The sequence below is a fragment of the Patagioenas fasciata genome, chromosome 15 (genome assembly GCF_037038585.1).
Source record: "Patagioenas fasciata isolate bPatFas1 chromosome 15, bPatFas1.hap1, whole genome shotgun sequence".
Classification (NCBI taxonomy): Eukaryota; Metazoa; Chordata; class Aves; order Columbiformes; family Columbidae; genus Patagioenas; species Patagioenas fasciata.
The window spans coordinates 7,228,855-7,250,810 of NC_092534.1; the positions used below are offsets into that span (position 1 = coordinate 7,228,855).

Sequence of the window (21,956 nt, forward strand, 5' to 3'; positions counted from 1 at the left end):
AGTGGGACCCGCCACAGGGACTCGCTGCACCCCACAGCTTGCGTGCCCCATGGCAGTGCCAGGGAACCAGACCCACATGGGGGAACATGACTGACCCACAGCATGGGGGGGAGCAGCTGGCCCTGCCCCATGGCTCAACCTCACATGGGAGTCCATGGCCACAGCACTGTTACCAGGGTCCAGCAGAGGCATTCTCTGCTTTGTGGTGGCTCTTTGTTGGCCTTGAAAGGGAAAAGCAGCCATAAAGGAGGAGCCACCCCTTGCCTTGAGCATTCCAGCCCTGCCAGGGGGCTGAGGAAGAGGTGGGGGGGGGCGGCCTCCCCCTTGCAGCCCCCACCAGCTACTGCAGTGGGGCTGGGGCTCAGCTCAGCCCTGGCAACACCAGCACTGGGCAGCAGCACTGAGGGAAGCAAAATATAGGCAGCACCATAATAAAAGTACAAACAGCCTTTATTTGAGCACAGTATCCCACAGTCAAAAGTCCCCCCCAGGTACCAGGTATCCCCTGCCCAAGCAAGGATGGGGCAGCCCTGCACCCACAGCTCCAGGGCAGGGGCAACACCAAGGTGAGGGGCAAGGATGGGGGGAGATGGGGGAGCTGAGGTGCCAGGGCTGAAACCCTCCCCAGCACCCCAGGGAATGCAGGGTCTGCTCCCCTTCTGCAGCCAGATCCAGGGCCAGTGGTGGGTTCTGGGGTGCCTGGCAGGGCCCAGGCTGCTGGAAAGGGCCAGGCCAAGCTCCAGCAAGTACAGAAATGCACCTGTGGTGACTCTGGACCCCAACATGGCAGGAGAGGAGAGGCAGCAGCAATGCTGGGAGGAGGGTGGGAGTGGCAGAGGGACAGGCTACAGCCATCGGCTGCAGGACCAACCCTGCCCAGAGCAGCTCTGTCCTCCCCATCCCTGCCCCAAACCCCAGGGGTGTCTCCCCACATGCAGGCTGTAATCAGAGTGACCAGGGAAGCCAAAAAAAAGAGCAAGGGGCGGCAGCTGCCAAACCACAGGAGCCCTTTTATTGTACAGCTGAGCAGGGCAGAGACACAGAAGCCTGCCCCAAGGCTCAGCCTGACCCAGCCAGCAGTGGGGACAGGGCCCTGGGAGCAGGAGGGAGCCCCACCATGTCTCTTCCCCTCCTCCCACAGGCCCTGCAGCAGGGGCCGGAGCAGAGCTGCATCCCAGACATGCCAGGTTGGGTGGAGGAGCTGATGGAGGGCAAGTGCAGTGGCAGAGAGCTGTCCCCAGCTCAGGAGGGCACTTCGGCTCCCCTCAGCATGCTCCAGCCTCCACCAAGCCCTCAGGGAGAGCATGTGCCAGGGGCTAATGGAGCCAAGGGTGGGGTTTGATCCCTTGGGGAAGGAGAGGAAGGGGCAAGGAGAGGAGGAGGCAGTAGATATGGTGGGACAGCAGACACATGAAGGCAGCGACAGGCAGGAGAGCCAGAGCACCACGATGCCTGCACAGCCTGGCCCAGTCTTCTCCTCACCTCCCACAAAAGAAGGTCCCTGGCTCCAAGGGGCCAGGACATGTCTGCACTGGGCAGTGCTGCCCTGCATCACGTTTGCGCCAGCGAGAGCTCCTCCAGGCCTTCCTTTCCCAGCCGGTACCTGGCAAGGTCCTTGCGGGTGACCATGCCCACCACCTGCAAGGAAAAGGACAGGGCACAGCTCCTCACTAGCATGTGGAGCCCAGGGACAAGGGCAGTGTCCTGCCAGGGAGCCCCAGCTGCCTGCACATGGCAGGCAGGGACTCACCTCATTGCGATTGTCCACAACCACCAAGTGCCGCAGTCCCAGGGCTCGGAAGAGCTTGAACACACGTGGCAGAGATGCCTCCTGCAAGACAGAGAGGGGTTGTGTGGGCTGTGGCATCCCCAGCCAGCACCCACCGCCCACCCATGACCTGCTGGGGTGCAGAGGGGTCCCTGGCTGTTACCTGAGGCACTGTGTAGGGCGAGGGGTTCATGAACTCGCTGAGGTCGATCATGCACTCGCGCTCATCCTGGGAGACGTGGATGGACTGTATGGGGGGGAAGCGGGGGTAGGCATCCCGGAAATCCTTCAGCTTCAGCCGCCGCTGCACCAGGCTCAGGTTGGCCCTTTCCACAAAGACCTTGGGAGGAATGAGATTGTCATGGACCATCCCACAGCACCAACAGGCACCAGGGCAACACACGGGCAGGGAGGAAAAAGAGCAGGAGCCTGGGGCAGAAGAACAGCCTGTTTCTCATTTACTCAGGGCTTGTGAGCTCAGGGGCTGTAGGATGATGGGGTAACCCCAGCACAGCCCAGAGCCTCCTCCTCCTCAGGTGAGCTGAGGGAAATAACAGGGACCCTCTGCCAGCTCCTCCTGAGCAAGGCAGGCAGCAAAGGGCCTGAGGCAGCAGTGGGACAGGGGCACAGACACAGTCTGAACGGCCTCCACCCAGCAACACTCACCTTGTGCTTCAGTAGGACAATAAGCTGGGAACGTAGGATCAAACCCCGCAGTCCTGCCACCTGCAACAGAGCACCAGATGTGACATGTGGCTGGGGGGCAAGGGAGAGGGTCCCACACCATGGCAAGCCCCCCAACTACATCCCCTTGCAAGAGGTGCCCAGCCCACCTGTGTGGTGTCAGGGTTGCTTTCCACCACCGGGAAGCCGTTGTGGTTGGAGGACGTGTCGCTGAGGATGTCCACAACCGTGCCCACCCGCTCAATCCTCCGCAAGCAGGTGACAGGAGTGCTCATCACCTCCCTGAAGGGAAGACTCAGTGAGAAACAGCCCCACGGCACCACACCCTGAATTACCTGCCCCCCATGCATACCTCCTCTGTCCCCAGAACCTTCTGGGGACACAGGGAGGGAATGCACCATGGGCCATAGTCCCTGCTGGGGAAGGGGCTGGGCTGGCAGCACTGGGGAGGGAAGTGTATCACCCCCTCCGTCTCCAGCTCAGGCCAACAGCATGGCCCAAAAACTGCTGCCCCAGGAGTGATGAGCATCTCTCAGCCCACCCACCTGGCTGTGAGGGAGTGGGATGTCACTGGTGCCTCCCAGTGCAGGAAGGGCACGCTCTGCAGCTGGATGTGCATGTCATACAGCCCCTGCAACAAGATGAGCAATCAGGAGGAGTCTGGTGAGATGTCGAGGGGTACAGCAAGGCAGCAGCTCACCTCTGCGAGGGAGTACATGCTTGTCCTGGCCCCCCCACAGCTCTCCAGCACCCCCAACCCACAGCCTCTCACCAGGTCCCAGATTCCCAGTGAGCACAACAGCCCTCACCTCCACAAAGTAGTCTCCCACAATCTTAGCTGTCATCAGCACCAGCATGATGGGGAAGCCATAGGTGACATTGCCTGTTGCCTCCATCATGATGACCGTGAGACTCAGTGTCATCCGCACTATCCCACCTGCAAAAGACACCCAAAGGGTTTTGAGGTTTAGGAGGGCAGGGAAACATGGCGCAAGGGGACAGCAAAGCACCTGAGCCCCTGTGTCTCTGCAGGGCAGCCCAGGACTGCCTGCACAGGTAGGGGTGCCCTGGACAAACCCAGTCCTTGCCAGTGCACAGCGCCACCTGTGCTTGGCAGCATTGTCAGGGACCCAACAGCAGGCTGGGCTTTAGCTGGGGCAAAAGCTGTGCCAGGGAAACAGGGATTGCTTTTTCCCACACCACCTTCACCCTGACATGAGCAGGAGGTGGCCAAGCCCACACCATGGGGAACTCACCCAGCTGTGCAGCAGCTCCCATCAGGGCGTACTTCCCCGGGTCAGCCCAGATCTGAGCACAGGAGAGACAAGGAGCTGAGTCAGCTGCTGGCCCCATGGCATCCTGAGACACAAACCACCCTCCAAAGCAGGAGTGCCTGAGGCTGCAGGCACAGCCCAGCGGCTGGTTGGACTCTGCCAGGACATGGGAAAGCCCAGACCCAACTCAGGAAAATACTGAGTGAGGAGCCAACCCACTCGAGACCACTATGCCAAGCTCTGTCAGCTCCATGCATGCCACCTGCATGTGCTGCCTGCCCAGCGAGAAGGGCGGAGAGCTGGGTGCTGCAGCTCCCACCACCCACCACCCCTTCGCACCAAGGACTCACTGAGCTCTTGGTCAGGTAGGACAGGGAGATGCCAAAGAGCCTCCCCCAGGCAGCACCGATCAGCAGGGAGGGGATGAAGACCCCTGCAGACACTGTGAGGCCATAGGTCCAGCAGGCCAGGAAGAAATACATCAGTGTGAACATGCCCAGCGTCATGGGGTTGTAGGAACCTGAGGTGCAGAAAGCACAGAGTGTCAGTGCTGGTCCTACAGCCCAGAGGACACCACGATGGGCTGTGGCCATGGGAGAGTGGACAGCAGCAGCCCCATGACACACTCCCAGAATGGAAAGCCCCTCTTATCAGGGGCATCTTTCAAACCTGCTCTTTAGGTTGTTTCTGCCAACCAGCCAGGGCCACCCCAAGCCCTCCTACCCCACTGAGTCCAGCATGCGCCTTTCCTCCACCTTGCAACCTGCGATGACCCATCCCCTCCCAGGCCCATGGTTCCAGCCTCTCATGAGGCTGTGTGACAAACTTCAAAGCCCTGAGGGACCACCAGTGCTGGAGGGGGAGGCTGGGAGGACAGAGATGCTGGTGAGCTGGCAAGGGTCCAACTGCCAGCATTGGGATCCACTCAGCAGAGCAGGTCCTGCAAACCCCCTCCTGTCCTTCAGCTCCCATGGCTGCTCTGGCCAGTCCCAAGCTGCCCCATGGCATGGGCCGTGCCACCATGGCCAGAACCTGCTGTCCTCAGTTCTCAGCCTACTGCTATTTTTAGGACTGCTGAGCAGCTCAGTCTAGTTGAAATGAGTATTTTGCAACCTCCCCTTCACAGAGAGGTCAATGGACTGAAGCCTCAAGCCAGGGAGGACCCAGCACCGCAGGTAGCAGCCCTGAGGCAGTGGACAGTCACCACTTGTCTTCAGGTGGCCAAGCTGCACTCTCTGGGCTGACAGTTTAGAAATTCAGAGCTGTCTGCTCCCTGCCCACATGCAGCTGGGCACAAGGCTCAGACCAGCAGGGCACGCTGTTGTTACACTAGGTCCAAGGGAAATGGGAGCTTGAATCAAGGAGCCAAACTGCATTTCTCAAGAAAATCCAAACCTCAAGATCCACCTCCACAACCTGCCCAGAAGGTGAAGTCATTCTGGAGCAAGAGGCCCTGCTAATTAAGAAAACAGCCAGGGACATTTCCAGGATGGACTACAGACACCCAGCGAGGGTCAGACATGCTCCCACGCAACAGCTCACAAACAAAGCCAGATCCTCATCCACAGGCTCCCGAGACCACAGCCCTTTGGCAAAGCTCATGGGTGCCATGCCCATCCCTCCTCCTTTCACCACGGCAGGAAAGGAGTGGGCACAGTGCTTTGCTGGAGCCCCTTGTGCTCTCATGAGGCCATGCAGATCATCCCCTGCCTCATCCCATGAGAAGCCAGGGAACAGGCTGGCCACCTTGTGCAAGCCAAGCCCCGCTCTGCTTACGTTCAAGGACCCACTTGCCAGGTGCACAGACCTGGAGGGTCATGAAAGAGGTTGACAACGCTTTTCTCAGGTGTGTTGAAGAAGGCAGTGGCCATGGAGTTGTATTCTCCATCAGCGCAGAAAAGCTGAGGGGGAAAAACAGAGAGTTAGAGGCAGCAGATCTGAGCTGCCCTGCGGAAGGGAAGCTCCAGGCGTGGGGGGACATGTGCCAGCAAAGAGGCAGCTCTGGGCAGTGAGCGCACCAACCCCATGCTTGGGTCTCCATCTCTGCCTGGGCTGCAGGGCAGGCCAGCGAGGTCCAGTGACACAAAACACAGCAGGGACTTGTCTCCCCACAGAGCCTCTGCCCAGGCTCAGGTTGTGTCCCCACCCTGGGGGGGCATTCTCCAGCATCTCCTACCTGCAAGGGATATGCCACTGTGCTCCCCTGGATAGGCTGGCAGTCTCTTGAGCAGTAAATCATGACAAACCCCACAGTCGCTGTCACTGCTGCCACCAGCATGGCCTCGACCACCTGAAGGCAAGGTCGGTGGATGTACCTGTGTGGGGAGCAGAGCTGTAAGGTGGCACCCAGGGGTGCAGGCAGGATCACCCATAGCCTGGCTTGGCACATCACAGCAGGCACACAGACAGGCTGGCTGCCTCTGTCCCCTCCCCAGAGCCTGTCAGGCCGTCCTGTGCCCTTTCCCCAGCTGTCCTGGGGAGCTGGGGTGTGAAGCCAGTGGCAAGAGCAGCTTTGCCCCCCCAGCTCCAGCAGATCCACCCAGCTCCCCTGCCCAGAGCAGGGCACAGCCTCATAGAAAGACTGACGTGATGTGGAGGGGGACAGGGCAGAGCCAAGCCTAGGAAGCTGTGGCACGTGAAGTCCCAAGAGAGGCAACGCCCTGGAAGCTGCTGTGAGCCCCTCACTGCTCCACGGCCACAGGTTAACACCCCCCCGGCCGAAGGCCAGTCCTGGGGTTTGAAAAGCTGGTGACAAGCACTGGTTGTGCCAGACTGGGCTGCGATGGCTTTATCAGCCAGCACATAACAGCCAGGTCTGCACTTCTTTGGGCCCTCAAATCAGTGAAAGAAAACACTTGGTAGGGTCAGAGCAACAGTGGATGCTGCAGGTCAGAACCTTGACCACAGGCAGCAAGAGGCACGTGGCTCCTTCACCTCCCAGTTTCCAGGGGCTGCTGTTGCTCACATTACGTGTGAGATCACAACCTTGCTCTGGTTGGGAACACTGCTTCGATGGAGTGCAGGAGGTGCCAGCCAAGCTGTGTCAATCACCTTAGTTACCTGTGAGCTCTTACCTGATTCGGAACATCGTTAACCAGTAATTGAGAGCATTGAACAGGGCTCCGAGGATCCCGCCTGTGAATGCCAAAGAGGAAAACTCAGCACACAGGTCCCAGGCTCTCCTGTGGCTGCCCAGGACATGAGGAACCTGTGAAGCTCAGGGAGACACAAACAACCCACCCAGCACGACCAGCAGCCCCGGGACACACAGACACTGTCCCTGTAGAGCAAGTCAGGACCTGACACCAAGAGCAGCCTGGCACCAGCAGCAAGGTGGCCAGGGGCCAGTGTCACAGGGCTGGCACTAGGCAGGGAAGGGACAGGCTGGTGGGATAGGCTCAGAGCTGGGTGAGCACTCTGGGGAGTACCCAATGTGCTCTGCTTCTCCTTCCCATGGGGATGAGGGCAGCTTGTTTAAAAGCCAGGGGCTACCCATGGCTGCAATGCACTGACCTCGCTCAGTGACTTTGCAGTACACAGATTAAGAGTCTCAAATTTGCTACAAGGGTGAGGGTCGGGCCAGGATCCAGCTCTCATCCCCATATAAGCCCCACAAACAGCCTCTATTCCAGTGTTTAATGGGTTTCCCACTCTCCTCAGGAAACTGGATCCCAAAGCTTTTTAGACCCAGACAGAGAACAGAGGAAATTATTCAGACTAATCAAATGGAAAGAGCAGCACTCTCTTACCAACCACTCCCATAAAGATGAAGATAGGAATTTCCTGGATTGTGTATCCCATTTTCTGCAAACAAGAAAGAAACCGATTTCAGATCTTCTGGCCCATCTGCAGCCCCACAGCCAGTCACTGTGAGCAGCTCTGGGAAGTGCCCCAAAGTCTCCCTTGGACACCCCAGAGCCCCCTGACCCACCAACAGCTGCAGAAAAGCCTTCTACTGGGGGTGGTGGGGCTGGAATCTGGCCAGAGCCCACAGCCTGCTCAGGCAGAGCCTGCCTCAGCCCCCAGTGGTGTTTTAAGACAGAATGGTGGCCCTAAGCTGCTGTGGGCTAATCCTAGCCCGCTCCAGCAGAGCCCTACACATGGAATAACTGTGTCACAGCCCGTACCTCGTTATCAAACCTGCCAAAGTTGATGAGCCCAGGACTGGAGAGATCCCAAGCATTGCCGTGGTAAACGCTCAGGACAGAGTTCAGAGTGAATGTAGAAATCATGGAGGCAAAGAACTGGAAACAGACACAGCCCAGAGTCACTGCCAGACACCTCCAGCCCTACTTCCTCACCACGTTCCCCCTACAGAACCCTAAACCAGTCCCCAGCGCCCTTGCATAGAAATTGGTACCCGCAGCGTGGTGGGGACAAGTGGACACATTCTCTGTGGCAGCACTGGGCAGTTTGCACTGGCCAGGGGCTCACTCTCCATCACCTGGGGCACAGCCCAAGGCAGCGTCCTTGGAAAGGGCAGGAAGATGGAGCTCAGCCAGGTCCCAGTTCAGCCCCTGAGGGCCAGGGTACAGAAGTGGAACAGGGATGCTGCTCCCTGGGATGCATTACCCATGGCTGCCTGGCTGGTGCAGGGATGGCCAGGGGCCTGGGGCTGCGAGGCACTGGGAAAAGGCTCACGCTGGAGCCAACAGCCCTCAGTTCACTGCTCCTGCTTTCCAGCACTTACAATTCTCCAGGTCAGGAATTGGTTCCAGAAGGAAGCCCCTTCCTCCAAGCTGAAGAGGACACCCCCTGCAAGTGCAAGACACAGACACCTTCACAAGGCAGGCATGCTGTGGACCCTTCAGTAACATTACCAGTCAAGGCACCCAAATTCATCTGTGCCCCATGCTGGCCCAGACCCCACAGACTCCAGTGAAAGGACTAGCCAAGCCCATCCAGCCATCAGAGACATACTGATTGCAGTGAAGGCCCTTCACTGCCCTCGCTCCATCCCAGGGAGGCAACATTTGGGATCCAACAAATAAACCCCCTTCCTCTCTTCCTGAGACATGTGGCAGGGCAGGACAACTCAGAGCAGAGCTGAGCACTTTGCAGGAGGCTCCTGCAATGCTCCAGGCAGATCCCAGCAGCTGCCTCCATGCAAGCGGGAGCAACCTCCCACTGAGACCTGTGCACAGGCACCACTCAGCATCAAAGAGCCATGGCACGCACCCACGGGGGCACCAAACGCAGCTGAGACGCCAGCAGCAGCTCCAGCTGAGACAAAATCCCTCTTTTCTGTGTCTCTGCGGAAGTACTCGAAGATCTGAAACACCAAAGTGAAAGTAGGTTTAGGGCTGGCCACAAGAAAGAGTTTAGGGGAGACACAGAGTCTGCCATATATGAGTCCAAGCCACCAGTATGACTCCGAGGAATAGTCTGGTGTGGGCACAGGAGGGACACCTGCAGCACAGTCCCTCAGCCCTCAACACCAACCTTAAAGTCTCTCTTTAAAGATGTGGATCTTCCCTGGGAGATCCCAGCAGCAATCACCGCTCCAGAGTGAATCATTGGTCCTTCCTACAGGCAGGAGAGCAGAGTCAGAGCAGAGAAGGGAGAATCCCAGGGACAATCGGAGACAGTTGAACTCTGCTCACCAAGTCACAGCCCTGCAGGAGCTAGCTAGGACGATTTCCCTCTGAGAAATACAGACCTTGTCATTTTACCCCTTGAACCCTCATTCTAGCAAGCAGCTCCTACAGCTGCCTCCTGTTCCCTCCAGCCAAGGGGACAGGGACTTCCCTTGCCTGTTTTCCATCCCAGCAAGCTAGAAAGGTCCCAATGGGGCACCCAGGTCTCCCTCATCTGATGTTTGCACCAGTGGATGTAGGCTGCTGCTCTCCTGCCCTCAGCTGAGCCCCACACAGGCTGTCTCAGTGGCACCATGTACCCCGGGGGGTCCTCAGGCCTGGCCATGCCACAGTCACCTCGGCCAGCAGCCCGGGGAACAAACTGGGACGTCATTGCAGAGCCCCCAGCGCAGGGACAGTGATGGGCTGTGGCACATGTGCCAGCAGCAGAGTAACAACACGCCAGCAGAGAGCTTTGTGCACATCACCTTCCCCACGGCCAGGCCACCGACCACTGAGAGGATGACTCCACAGACCTTGATCACCAGGGTCTGCAAAACAGAGACAACAGGCACAGCATATCACATGGGTGGCATGAGGAACACGATCACGGCAGCTGCGGGGGACACAGACCCAGGGGCAGGAGCCAGCGACCCCAGGGATCTTGTGATTCTCATCCCCTCACATTGTGGCAATGGCGCTGGACAATTTTTTTTGGCCGGTGAAAAAAAAAATATATATATACTCAAAGCTGCTCTTCCCAGCACCAGCTGCCAATCCCAGGGCAGGTTTAACCAGCTGACACTGTGGGGAACAGCTACGGAGCTCGTACCAGCTCCTCCTCTGCTGCAGCGCAGGCAGGGAGCACCCCAGGGGGACACAACATACCCATGCCAGCCTGGCAGAGGGGCCCCACCACGGGCAGAAGGCAGGAATGCCACCACCTCCCACATCCTACCCCCTCCCGTTCCTACCTTGAGGCGGACAACGTGCGGGATCTTCACACCGTTGAGATAGCATTTGATCTGGGGAATGCCGCTGCCAGCTGCGACGGGCTGCGAGGAGCAGGGAGAGCATCAGTGGTTGCCACATACAGGATGGGGACACACTGGCCACCTCACACCTGTCTCTCAGCACAGGATGCACCATGCACATCCTCAGAGAGGCTCAGAGACAAGGCCAAAGCCCATTGCCAAGGCTCTGGAGGTGGGCATGACAGAGGCACCTCCTGCCCCTAAGGGCAAATGTGCCAGAGAGAAGGAACTGGCTGGGTTCTTGGGGGCACTGGGGTGTTCCCACCACCCTGCCATGGTGAGAGGCCCAGTGCTGCAGAAGGCTCACACTTGGTGGCCAGGAAGAACAAGGGCAAAACCACCAAGAAGCCATTGCTGACTCAGAGTGGCCTGTAGGGAGCCATCATCCCCTCCCAGCCATAACTGGCCCCAGTCTCTGTGTCCCCAAGGCACCTGGTCAGCCTGCTCTCTGCCAGTGCTCATGTACACCCAACGTGGAGAGGCCGAGCTGGGGCTGAGGCTGCAAGAGTTGCACTCATGCCCAAAGCCAAAGCACAACCCTGGCCCCAGGCTGGAGCGTGCCTCTAGCTCCAGGCTGCCAGCAACGGGCAGTACATCCTACCAGTCTGACAATCCCGGAGAAACTCGACAGTACAGCTGCAGCAAATGCTGAAGAACTGGGGCTACCGAGAACAAATTGGGCAGAAATATATTTGCTACCACACAAATTCGCATGTTTTCTGGAGACATGATCCTGCTTCCCCATGTGAAGAGCCCCATTGGGAGGCACATGGATACCCCAACCCAGAGCAGTTCCAAACTCTTACCTCTATAAAAGCAACGATGACAGAGCCAACCATCACCACACTGGCATTCAGGGTGGCCCAGAGTAACAAGGAGAAAGACAGGCCCCCTTTCTCCGTGAACTTGTCAATGTCTGGGGAAGTAGCTCAAGGAAAGGCCAGGATCGGTTGGGTACCCTCCCTCCCATCGCGATAACACATCACTAAAATGTTTTTTGGGCTGCAGCAGCACAGCAGATCCTGTGCACTTAGAATCATAGACTCAGAATAGTTTGGGTTGGAAGCAACCTTCAAAGCTCATCCAGTCCCATCCTGCCATGAGCAGGGACATCTTCATCAGCTCAGGTTGCTCAGAGCCCCGTCCAGCCTGGCCTGGGATGTCTCCAGGGATGGGGCATCCACCACCTCTCTGGGCAACCTGGGCCTGTGTTTTACCACCCTCATTGTAAAAAATTTATTCCTCATGTCTGGCCTTACGGCAGCCAGGGCTGCTGTGAGGAGTCTTCTCCACCACATCAGAGCACCCAGTCATCACGCAGCCCCGCCAAGCAGCCAGGCACTCAGCAGCACCTCAGGTGTCAGGGTCTGCACCACCAAACCCAAGTGAGGAAGCACTGCCTTCACCCCTAGCACCCCTTTCGAGGCTACCAGGAGCTGAGATCCTGCAGACCCCAGCTGGCCAGATGCCAGGGCTCCGTGGGAGGATACTGCCCTTCACCACCCGGTATTTCAGCCCAGCCAGGTTCTCCACCACGATGTCGATGAAGCAGGCGACGAGGCCAGTGAGGATGCCAATCATGGCACAGATGACCCAGCGCTTGATCTCCACCGTCCGGAAAGCCTGAGGGACAGACAGCTGTCAGTCAGACCCCGCTGCCGCCCAGCCCAGCCCCCACCAGCACCAGGGGGCACTCCAGCCCACCTGGCCACCTCCTCCAGCACAGGCCCAAGGCTGGGCAGCTCCAAGGAGTGCTGCCCAGGGAAAACTGATGATGGCTGACTCAGGTTTGCAAAGCCTGGCCACAATTTACATATTTTAAGCCAGTGCCCTTGCCCCTCTGTGGGATCCCTACCAGCAGACATGCTTTTCCAGCTTGCCTGCTTCTATCAGGTCTCTCCTGTTGGGCTTCTTGCTGCAGCACTAGCCCCCAGGGCAGATGCTTCACATGGTTCCAGAAGTCCCTCTGCTCAGGAACCTGCCCCATGCTGCCTGGCAATGCCACCACACACACCCAGACCTGCTCCTGTTCAAACCATCCTATGTTGGGTCCTTGCTCCTGAGGTTTTACAGTTTGTCACATGCTGGTCGGTACCCATGAACCCAGCCAGCTCAGGCGCTGCTTTGAGCATGACCTCCCCCAGCATGGAGAAGCCCCCCAGCAGCCAGGCAGAGGGAACAGCTTCACTGGGCCATCCCAGCTGCATGGAGGGCGGGCAGCCAGGTCACAGTGACACTCACTGCATGGTTTATCCTCCTTTCCTCCTCCAGGAACAGTTGATTTTCACTGTTGTCATAGTCCAGGCTCTAGTTCGGGAAAAGAAGATGCTGTTACTGTCTAGTGTATGGGAAGAGACGCCCGCAGCAGGGAGGGCTGTGCTCAGACCCCTACCTCTGCCCCTCCACACTCCTGGATCATCTTCCTCCCTCAATCCTTCTCCCTCTCCACTGAAACCCCCCAAGCCTTCACCCCATGTACCTCACCCGCTGCATCCCAAAGAGCATTGCTGAGACGTGGAGAGACAGGCACTTACCTCGTACTTGAGCGACAGGAGCTTCTCATTGTGGGGGATCTCATTAGGGTGCTGCCGAGGGAGCTCTGTCTCCTGTGGGACGCAATGCACATGTTAGGATGGCCAGATCCAAGCCAAACCCTCCCCTACCCCATGTCACTGCTGGTTTAACACAAGCTTTTATTTTCAGGAGAGGCAAGGAGAACTGCAGAGTGCAAGCTGCTTGGCAGGCCAGGGTCTGGGATGACTTTCCACCAACTGGTGGATGTGTGGGATTTATGGCAGCTGGAACAGGCTGTCAGAAGCACACCCTCACCCACCACCTCTCCACCCCTGGGCAGGACAATTCCCCACCGACAGACAGACTGTTTGCCCAGTCAGGTACCACACTGCCATGTCGATCCAGCGCCGTGCTCCAGCACAGGGCAACCTTTCACCTTGGCAGGAAATTCCTTTGGCCGAAAGCAAGAAGCTATTTCAAGCAGGCCTACATTTTTGGGCAGAAACCAAATTCTGTTTCCCAAATGCCTTTGACCATGCAATCTGTTCCCAGCTCCAAATTAGGGCATTAACTGAGGATGCCTGAGGGGCCCCTGCACCCTTCCCCAGCCCCGCATTACAGCTACAGCCAAAGCAGGCCCAGCCCATCCTCTGAGGTGCTGGACTGAGACATGTTTCTTCCCATTTAAGAATTCCACAAGAAATATTTAGCAAAATTAGTCTGTTAATTTGCTCTTCCTACAGCTCTGGAGCTGAGGCAGAATCATCTGGGAAAGAAAAGTTTTCAGGTGTAGGGGTGTGTGTGTGTGAAAATAACTTGAAACCTGAGAGTTTTTGCAAAATGTCCCCTCTGTGCCAGCCCTGTCTCCAGGGTGCAGACGTCTCCCCCTGAGCTGCTGTCACACTGCACGTCCCCTGTTCTGCCTTCACACCAAGCTGGGCAGCAGGCAAGAGACGCAGCTTTTTAAGGAGCTCTCATGGCAACAAGGAAGACATCCCTTCCCACCCCACTGGCTTGTGCTGTGGACTGGTGCTGCTGCCAGAGGGGTGCAGGGTACTGCTATGTCCTTGGGCCAGTGCTACAGCAAAGGGGAGGCAGTGCGACAGGCAGCTTCCCATGCCATGAAGATCACCCAGCCCAGGAGGAAGCACTGAAGCCCTCGTGGGACAAAGAGGATGTGAGGGGGGAACAGAAGCAGCTGTTAGTGCTGTTAGTGGAAGAAGGAAAAGGGTCTCGGTAACAGTGGGTCCCTTTTTCTGCGCCACTCACCAGCTCACTGACATCCTCATTGAGGTCCACATTGCTCAGCTGCCCGATGCGCAGGAAGGAGGAAGGAGTGAGCTGAGGAGAGAAGGGAACACAGGGTCAATTCCCGAATGCACCAGCAGAAGGAAGGAGCAGCTGTGCAGGTGCTCTATCCCCCTCGTTGAGCTCTGCCTGCCCACACCAGAGCCCCCGAAGCACAGCAGTGCAGATTGCTGCTCTGGGAGGACACACGAGGAGGTGAGATCCAGCACCCAGCAAGCCAGGAGACAGCAGCTGCCTGCAGGGTTTGGGCAGCTGCTCCAGCCCGTTGGCTGGCAGAGCCGGCTTAGCCAGGGATGGTGCCAGCAGTGGCTCATTCGGCCTGGCAGCCCCGGGAGCCAGCGAGAATCACCAAGAGCCTCCAGCCAACAAGCGGGTACTCCAGCACAGCAGTTGTGCAGCCAGAAAACCGTGTGGAGCAGCACGTTCCACCCCTTCCTGGATCTGGGGAGAGACAGACCACGACCAGAACGTGCCACCTCCACAGTCACACCCAGACCTGCCGGGGCCACCCCTTGGCTTATGTGCCTGGCCAGTGATGAGAGTTGGCCAAGGGCAAGTTTGGCTCTGCCACCAGCTCCACAGCAGCAGGTCCCAGCCAGGGTGATGAGCACATCGCTGTGTTCGTCTCACTCCAAGCAGCCGGGACCAGAGTGAGGGCTGGGCCACTGCCAGCCAGTGCACACAGAGGACATGGGGCACGCTGCTCCCATGCAGCCTCAGGGACACCAAGGGGACACTGACCTGGCCCCAGTGCAATGCTGGGAAGGAGCATTTGCATCTCCCTCTAGGAGAGCAGGTTCTCCTTTTGCTGGTGACCACTCGGTCTTGTTACTGGCAGTGTGATTGCATAATACGGGAGTTTCTGGGCTATTTGGGGCACCTCTCATCTCCCAGCTGATGCGGGGAAGGGGTTGGGCTGCAGCAGAGCCAGACACCAGCTGGGCTGCACTGTGAGAGGACCTGGCAGAAGCTGGCGAGCTGCTGCCACCCCTGTGCCACTGTGAAACACAGGGATGTGCAGGGGCGTGAGCAGCACTGTCTCTAAGCACAGCCCAAATACCATTTCTTGACACTCACGCCTCTGCAGCTGCCAGGCTGAAGGACCAGAGAATCAAAGAGGGAGGGGAGTAACAGCAGGGCCCTGGCATGTCGGTCCCTCTCTGCCAGCAGATCCCAGATCGAGCCTCTGTGACTTTAATCCCACCGATCCTATCTGGAACGTGCAGGCCAGATTGGCCAGGAGCCGTGCACGTCACTGCAGATGAAGAATATCCCTTTGTGTTTGCAGCCTGACCTATTTTCCCATTTCTCCATCTGTTCCATGTTCTCATTCATCCCCTGACCTGCAGGTGGGTTTTGCCCCAGCTTTGAAAACCCGCTTCAGTGCCTTTTATGCCCAGAGTCTTGGCCCACAGGAGGGGCTGAGCACAACGTTCTCCATGCAGCTGTTTTCAGACACTGGTTTGGTGAGATCAGCCTGGGCTTTGGTTCTGGTCCATGATGGCTACACAGTCCCCATGGAAAGGATCCAGGTAGACCCTTTTCCTGAGGACAGGGGAAGGACACGGTTCTTGCCCTGAAACCCTGGGAGGGACAAAGCTGAGACCTTGAAAGGGCACTCTCTGCACCCAGCTTCAGGAGACACAAAATTCAAAGTTCCCATTAAATACCACACGTCCAGGGCAAGACCAAAGCAATGAGGTGAAAACAGTCACCAGTGCCATGTCCCCTTCTCCTGCCTGGGCTCAGTTCTCAGACACCAAGACCTCATCCCCAAGACAGGACCAGCCCTTCAGGGAAATCCTCCTTCTGCTAGTCATGGGGGTCCACAGAAAGATCAAATGCCAACAAAACAGTGACATACCCACCCTACACCCCTTCCCTACATGGGGCATGGCAGCTCTGCTCCCAAGGGATTAGGCAGCAGCAGGACCTGAGCACAAGTGAAGGGAAAGGATCTGCAGTTGAACCTGAACTCTGTTAGACAAGTAGTGTGTTTTTAACGTGCTTTCCTCCTCCAAATCCTGCCACCCCCCTGGTGCGCAGACAGGCGGAGTTGCTCTGGCTCTCAATTTGCTCAGCAAGGGGATCACATGCTGGGAGGGCAGGAAAAAGCTACTTCCATCAGCACCAGACTTTTATAAGAGGGACAGCGAGATCCAGCCAAGCAGGAGCCAAGACAGAAGGTTGTTTGTGCACAGCTCAAGGATTCACCAAGCACATGAACAGCGCTACCCTCCTCCTTTGGATGTTTTTCAAACTCAGGCCAATCCAGCTGCTGATCCGGGTACATATGATGTTGGTGTGACCGTGGTATGATTATCTCCAAATAACAACACGCACTGCCCAGAGAAGGGAGATGGGTTGACAGCTCTCCTGTCCCAGGAGAGGCTCTGGGGCCCACTAAGCCTGCCTCTGACAGCAGCTCACCAACAGCAATGGCATACAACGCTCACCCTGTCCAGGGGGTAAAGCTAATTCCTTACCCATTTTGAACTCTGCAAAGAGATGTCCAGAGCCTTGATCTGGACCAAAACCACTTATCAGCTTTGTCAGCAGAGTAGCTGGTACACTGGTGGGCAGGGCTGCTCCTCAGAGGGACCTCACCAGGCTCCAGGGAAGCCCCCAAAGTTGAACAGCAGAAAATACAAAGCCCCACACTGGGGACGGATGAGCCGCAGGAGGCAGAAAGCAGCTTTGCTGAAAAAGTCTTGCAGCGAACTGGTGGTCAATTTGAGGAGGAGTTGGTGGCACAAACCTGCAGCACAGGTGGCTGACCACCTCCTGGGTGGTGTGAGACCACAGCCAGGAGGTCCAGGGAAGGGATCCCACACTTCTCCTGGCACCCGGGATGTGGCAGTCCATTTGTGCTCCCTGGGCAAGAAAGGCACTGAGACACAGGACCACATCCAGAAAGACAGTCAGGGGCTGGAGCATGTGGTAAGACGTACAAGAAAAAGCTGGAGCTTCTCAGGGAGGCCCTCTTGCCATCTCTGGTCACCTAACAAGAGGTTACAGGGAAGATGGAACCACTTTCCTTGAAGCTTTGCATTGTCAGGACAACACATATTGGAAAAATTGCAGAAAGGGAACTTCTGCTTAGATATCAGAGACAAACGTTCAGCCTGAGGGTGGTGATGTCCTGAACCTGGGGCCAGAGGGGGTACAGGATGTTCAGCCTTGGAGATACCCAAATTTCCAGTTGATGTAGCCCTGAGTGACCTGGTCTAACAGATCTGCTCTTGGCTGGGGCTGGGCTAGAGACCTGCCCCTTCCCCTACAACATGTTGCCATTCACTCCAGCGCCGCTCCCAGACAGGTGAGAGCAAACTTAGGATCAGTCTCAACATGACACAAAATCTGGCAAAAGGTCTCAAGCCTCACCTTCTACTCAGGCCCCAACAGGACCATTGCCAAGGCTGGGCAGCAGCACCTGGATGCAGATCCCAGCACCAGCTGCCAGCACCCCAGTTTGTAAAGGTGACAAGGAGCCACAGCAGTGGCTTACCTCCAAGCAGAGCAAAGAACAATTCCAGAATGACTTCAGTCACGGCTAAAAAGCTGCAGAACCAACTCAAGCTGTATGCACAGTGACCTGGCAGTGCCTCCCATAAGAACCATAAATAGGGAACGTCTTACTCTGCTCCACAGCCAGTTTCCACAGAGACAAGCCAGCAAGGCCATTCCCTACAGGACATCGCCCACCCCCAGCAACCACCTTCTTCAGCAAAGACTCCCCCATACACCATCCGTTATCACTGTCCTGGTGCTCACTAACGAACTGGAAGCACGTGGCTTTCTGTTATCAATGAGATAAAGCACGGTGCAGACCACAGCAGGAGCCCACAGCAGCATTGCAGAAGCAGCGGGAGGAAGGAAGAGGATTTACAGCCCCTAGGGTCCCCTTGGCCCCAGCGTGTTCTGCTGAGGAGCCCTTGGTACCTGCTCAGGCGGGAAGAACGGCTCCAGGCTGCATCACCACAGGGCTAACTGGCACGGGACACCACAGTAGTGAACGGTGAGACAAGCTGTGAGGCTCCTGAAATCACCCTCCTCTGACACACAAGCACAGCTGCGATGGGCTCCAAATCACCCAACCATCATCCCCAAAATCCACCACATCAGGAGAGAAAGAGGCTCCTCACCCCCAGGCCTGCACTGGGGGAGAAAGTCTGGACTGACCCTGCAGTGTCACGGCTCGGCTGCAATTTTGCTTCCAGCCCCACACTGCATGCAGCTGCTGCAGGACACAGGTCCTCCTGTCCCCTCACCTGCACCAGGCTGGGATATGCTGCTGCTGTCCTGGCCCACCTGCCTTTCTCCTGGCACCTTGTCCCACATGTCCCCTCAGCGCAGGAGCAGCACAAGGCTAAAGTGCCACCGCAGCCCCTGACAGCATGGGCAGCTGGCAGGAGGGACCAGACTGGCTAAAACCCCCCTGCTTGGGGACCCTCCTGCCACCACCTGAATGCAGTGGTGTTTTGAGGAGGCTCCCAGCAGCAGGCCCGCAGGGACATGCAGACTCTTTGCTGGTACCCAGGGGGGACACAACCTGCAGCCCATCTGCCAGGAATCAGGGCTCACACAGCAGGCTTCTCTTCTCCCCACTCCCACCACCAAGATTTTCTGATCACAGCAAGCACAGCAGCCCTCCAGCATCATCACCTGGCCATAAAGGCTGCATTTTACACCTTGTTACTTGAAATTACAGAAAACAAGACCAACATCTAGAGATGCAGAATACACACACAGGGGTTAAGAAAGGCAAACCGCTCGGCAGCAGAGGCCTGGTTCACATTTTGGTGAATCCTTGCCCACACCCCTGGTCCCACACACTCCTTGAAGCACAAACATTATACCAATCCCAAAGCCAACACATTTTAGCACACAGAACACATCTCAATGGGTAGCAAAAGAGAAGTGTTATTTTTTGAAAAATGCCTAATGACAGAAATTGGCTGCTCTTAGTAAAATTGTCCAGCCACTTTTTAGCCTGGGAACTGACCTGCATGACTTGGGAATACGGGAGAAGGGCCACAGCAGGTGTGAGGCTAGAAAGTCTTGGTAAGGGGGTGAAGGCTCAGTCAGCTCTGGAGCATCACTCTGCTGGCCCTAAAAACGGAGGAGACCCTGGACACAGCCCTGCAGCATCCTTTCTACAGTCACAGGCATGTTTTTGCAGTCCCAACTTACCTCCCACACACAAATGCTTAACCTCTGTCTCTCACAGTAGCTGGCTGGAGAACTGTAGACCCGTGTTTCCTTTTGTCACTTTAAGATCACTTTCATTTCCATTAAACAAACATGTGACAAAGGGAAGAAGCTCCACTAGGGACACTTTTATTTTATTACCATGACACCAGCTTAAGTCTCCTGCCAGCTAAGCAGCTCCAGTCTCTTTTTGTTTCTCTGCCAAATCTATCCTGCCTTGATTTTTCAATCTATGCACTATACACTATCTCAGTCAAAGGACCATCCAAGGGAGGGAAGCAGCAGCCCTACACTGAAAGGCAACCCCAGTGCTACAATAACATCTCAGCTGCCACTGCCAGGTTGGTGACGCTGCCAGAGGCACATGTGGTCCAGGCAGTTGTGGGTGTGGAGCTCCAACAAGGTACTTGCTCTCCTCCCTTGCTGAGGAAAACACCATGTAGCGTCTCATCACTCGCTGGGACCTGAGCTGTCCCCACTGCAAAGGGCCACAGTGACAATAAGTCAGATGGGTAGGGCTAGGTCTCCACCACCAACTGCCCCTGCTGTAGAGGGCTCCTGTATTTCTTCTGAGCCACCAGCAAAACCCCTTTCATACCTGATCCACAGCCAGGAAATCTGGTTAATCCCTATTTGTAACACTCCTCAGACCTGCAGAATTCACCACCTGGTCTTTAAAGACAACCCATACTGTAAATACACCATGTACTATCATACTGGCTAGGAAGACTATTTTTATTTTCACATCAGAACAGCTGCAATAACACAGGCAACTCCTTCCAACCACGATGCCCTGCTCCCGCAGAGCCATGCTAGGCACTTTCAGGCTAATGAACCCTGTATTTCCCTCTAACGGCCTGCTGTTCTGACTTGCCCAGGAGCAGGGCGGTACAGGATCATGCTCGGCGAGATGCCCCTGCTAACAGCTGTCAAAGGCTGGCACCACCCCTGCTCCTCTAGGCTGAGTCTCCCAGCAAACTTCACTTGAGCATGTCATCCAGAAGCAGCCACTCTTGACACCCAGCACCAGCACAGAAGTGCCCCAGGGACCCAGCCTAACATCCCACGGCCCTTGCCTGGCATAGCTTGCCCAGCCGCAGCCTCACTCTGTAACAAGCGCCAGTGCCTCAGCCAGAGCCATGTAGTGCTCCAGCTCATCACACCACACGTGTGGGAGAGATCGCTAGGCAGATTGCCCTAGTGACAGCCTCCAGGTACACTGGAGAGGTTTCACTTCAGTCAGTTATCCAAAATCAATTTTCAAGAAGGAATTCTCCTGTGTTTGTAACACATCCCACTCTGGACTTGCTTTTTGCCAGTGCAGTTCCATACATATAGCATGACCTCCACCACCACATCAGCATCAGATGCTCTCGTGTTTGAGCCCAACGTGTTGGTTTGGGCAGCAGCAGCATGTCAGGGCACAGGCTCTCTCACAGAAGCACATTTGTGGTAAAAATGAAGAGGGCAGCCCCAGCAGGTGTGGCCCCAGGGCTGAGGAGCAGGCAGGGCCCCAGCTGCGCACTGGCACCTCGTGCTGGGAGCTGCCGGTGACGGGACTGCCCGCTGCGCAGCTGGCACCGGGCACTGAGTCAGCCCCCACGCTCAGTTTTTCCCCCACGAGTGACCCAAGGGCCCCGTGTCCCCGTCGTGACTCCCTTCCAGCTTCTCCCCATGCCGGGCCCTGCCAAGTTCTGCTTTCCCCGGCCGGGGGGAGCCTATAGAGACCCCGACCTCCCGCCGGAGCTGCTCAGGGAGGAGAGCCACGGCACAGCGCGGCAGCCCCTGGGCAACGAACGCGGTTGTTCCCGAGGACAGAGTACACGGGCACGACCCCAACCCGCGGCCCCAGCCCCCTGCAGCGGCCTCTCGGCGCATGGATGCCCGGGACAGAGCAGGCCCCCAGGGCGCCGCTACCCTCCTCCTGGTGCCGGCTCCCCCGCCCCGGTGCCGGTACCCACCTGCCGGGCGCCGCCCGCCGCCCCGGGGCCGGTGCCGTTGAGCAGCGGGGTAGTCTCGCCCACACACTCGTCCTCGTCGTCGTCCTCGTCGCCGTCGCGGCCGGACCAGGACACCTTCTTAGAGACGTTAGCCATGCGGGACGGCGGCGCACTGCTCCGCCGGCCCTGCCTCACCGGCCGGTCATGTGACCACCGGCTCGCCGCCCTCACGTGAGCGCTACGGCGGCCGGCAGGGGCCGCTCCGCCCCGCAGCACCATGGGAGTCGTAGTCCCGCCCGCGGCCCCCGAGCCCGATCCCCGGGGAAAGGGCCGGAGCCCGTGCCCACCCTGCCCCGCAGGCGCCTCCAGCGACGGACCTGACCCGGGGTCCGGCGTGAAGATAGCAGGCCAGGCAAGACAGCTCGCCCTGCACCGGGCCCAGGCACACCCTCCTGCTGTCAGCCCAGCCGTGGCCAGGCAGTGAGGCCCCGCCGGCCTCGGGGACACGGGGCTCAGGGAGCAGCCAGGGCCGGCGCCGCTCCTGCCCTGTGGGCAGAGAACTTCGCAGGGCGGCTGTTTGGGAGCATTTTGTGAGCTGCACCCGAGCCCCCCGGGGCATCACAGCTTGGCCCAGTGCTCAGCTCTAT

General features: G+C 57.6%; 1 protein-coding gene across 1 annotated transcript; it reads right to left on the bottom strand.

Annotated features, from left to right (window-relative positions):
• Nucleotides 1-432: 432 nt before the first annotated feature.
• On the bottom strand, nt 433-21,531 carry CLCN7 (chloride voltage-gated channel 7). The gene is made up of 25 exons (XM_065851012.2): nt 21,331-21,531; nt 14,120-14,191; nt 12,871-12,942; nt 12,578-12,643; nt 11,827-11,959; nt 11,143-11,252; nt 10,277-10,357; nt 9,791-9,853; nt 9,169-9,252; nt 8,905-8,998; nt 8,417-8,481; nt 7,854-7,970; nt 7,476-7,530; nt 6,801-6,861; nt 5,903-6,041; nt 5,534-5,627; nt 4,077-4,246; nt 3,709-3,760; nt 3,262-3,389; nt 2,998-3,083; nt 2,602-2,734; nt 2,435-2,494; nt 1,932-2,108; nt 1,751-1,831; nt 433-1,638 (listed from the first exon to the last, which is right to left on the bottom strand). Exons 1-25 carry the CDS (start codon nt 21,463-21,465, stop codon nt 1,552-1,554), a joined length of 2,415 nt encoding a protein of 804 aa, XP_065707084.2. The 5' UTR covers nt 21,466-21,531; the 3' UTR covers nt 433-1,551.
• Between the last annotated feature and the right edge of the window lie 425 nt (nt 21,532-21,956).

Bases quoted from the DNA above. Each gene is read 5' to 3' on its own strand.
- CLCN7 (XM_065851012.2), bottom strand. From the start codon at position 21,465: ATGGCTAACGTCTCTAAGAAGGTGTCCTGGTCCGGCCGCGACGGCGAC. The intron at 10,358-11,142 runs GTAAGAGTTTGG...TGCTCCTCGCAG, and splicing joins TCATCGTTGCTTTTATAGAG to CCCGTCGCAGCTGGCAGCGG. The intron at 5,628-5,902 runs GTAGGAGATGCT...TTTCCCCCTCAG, and splicing joins CAGTGGCATATCCCTTGCAG to CTTTTCTGCGCTGATGGAGA.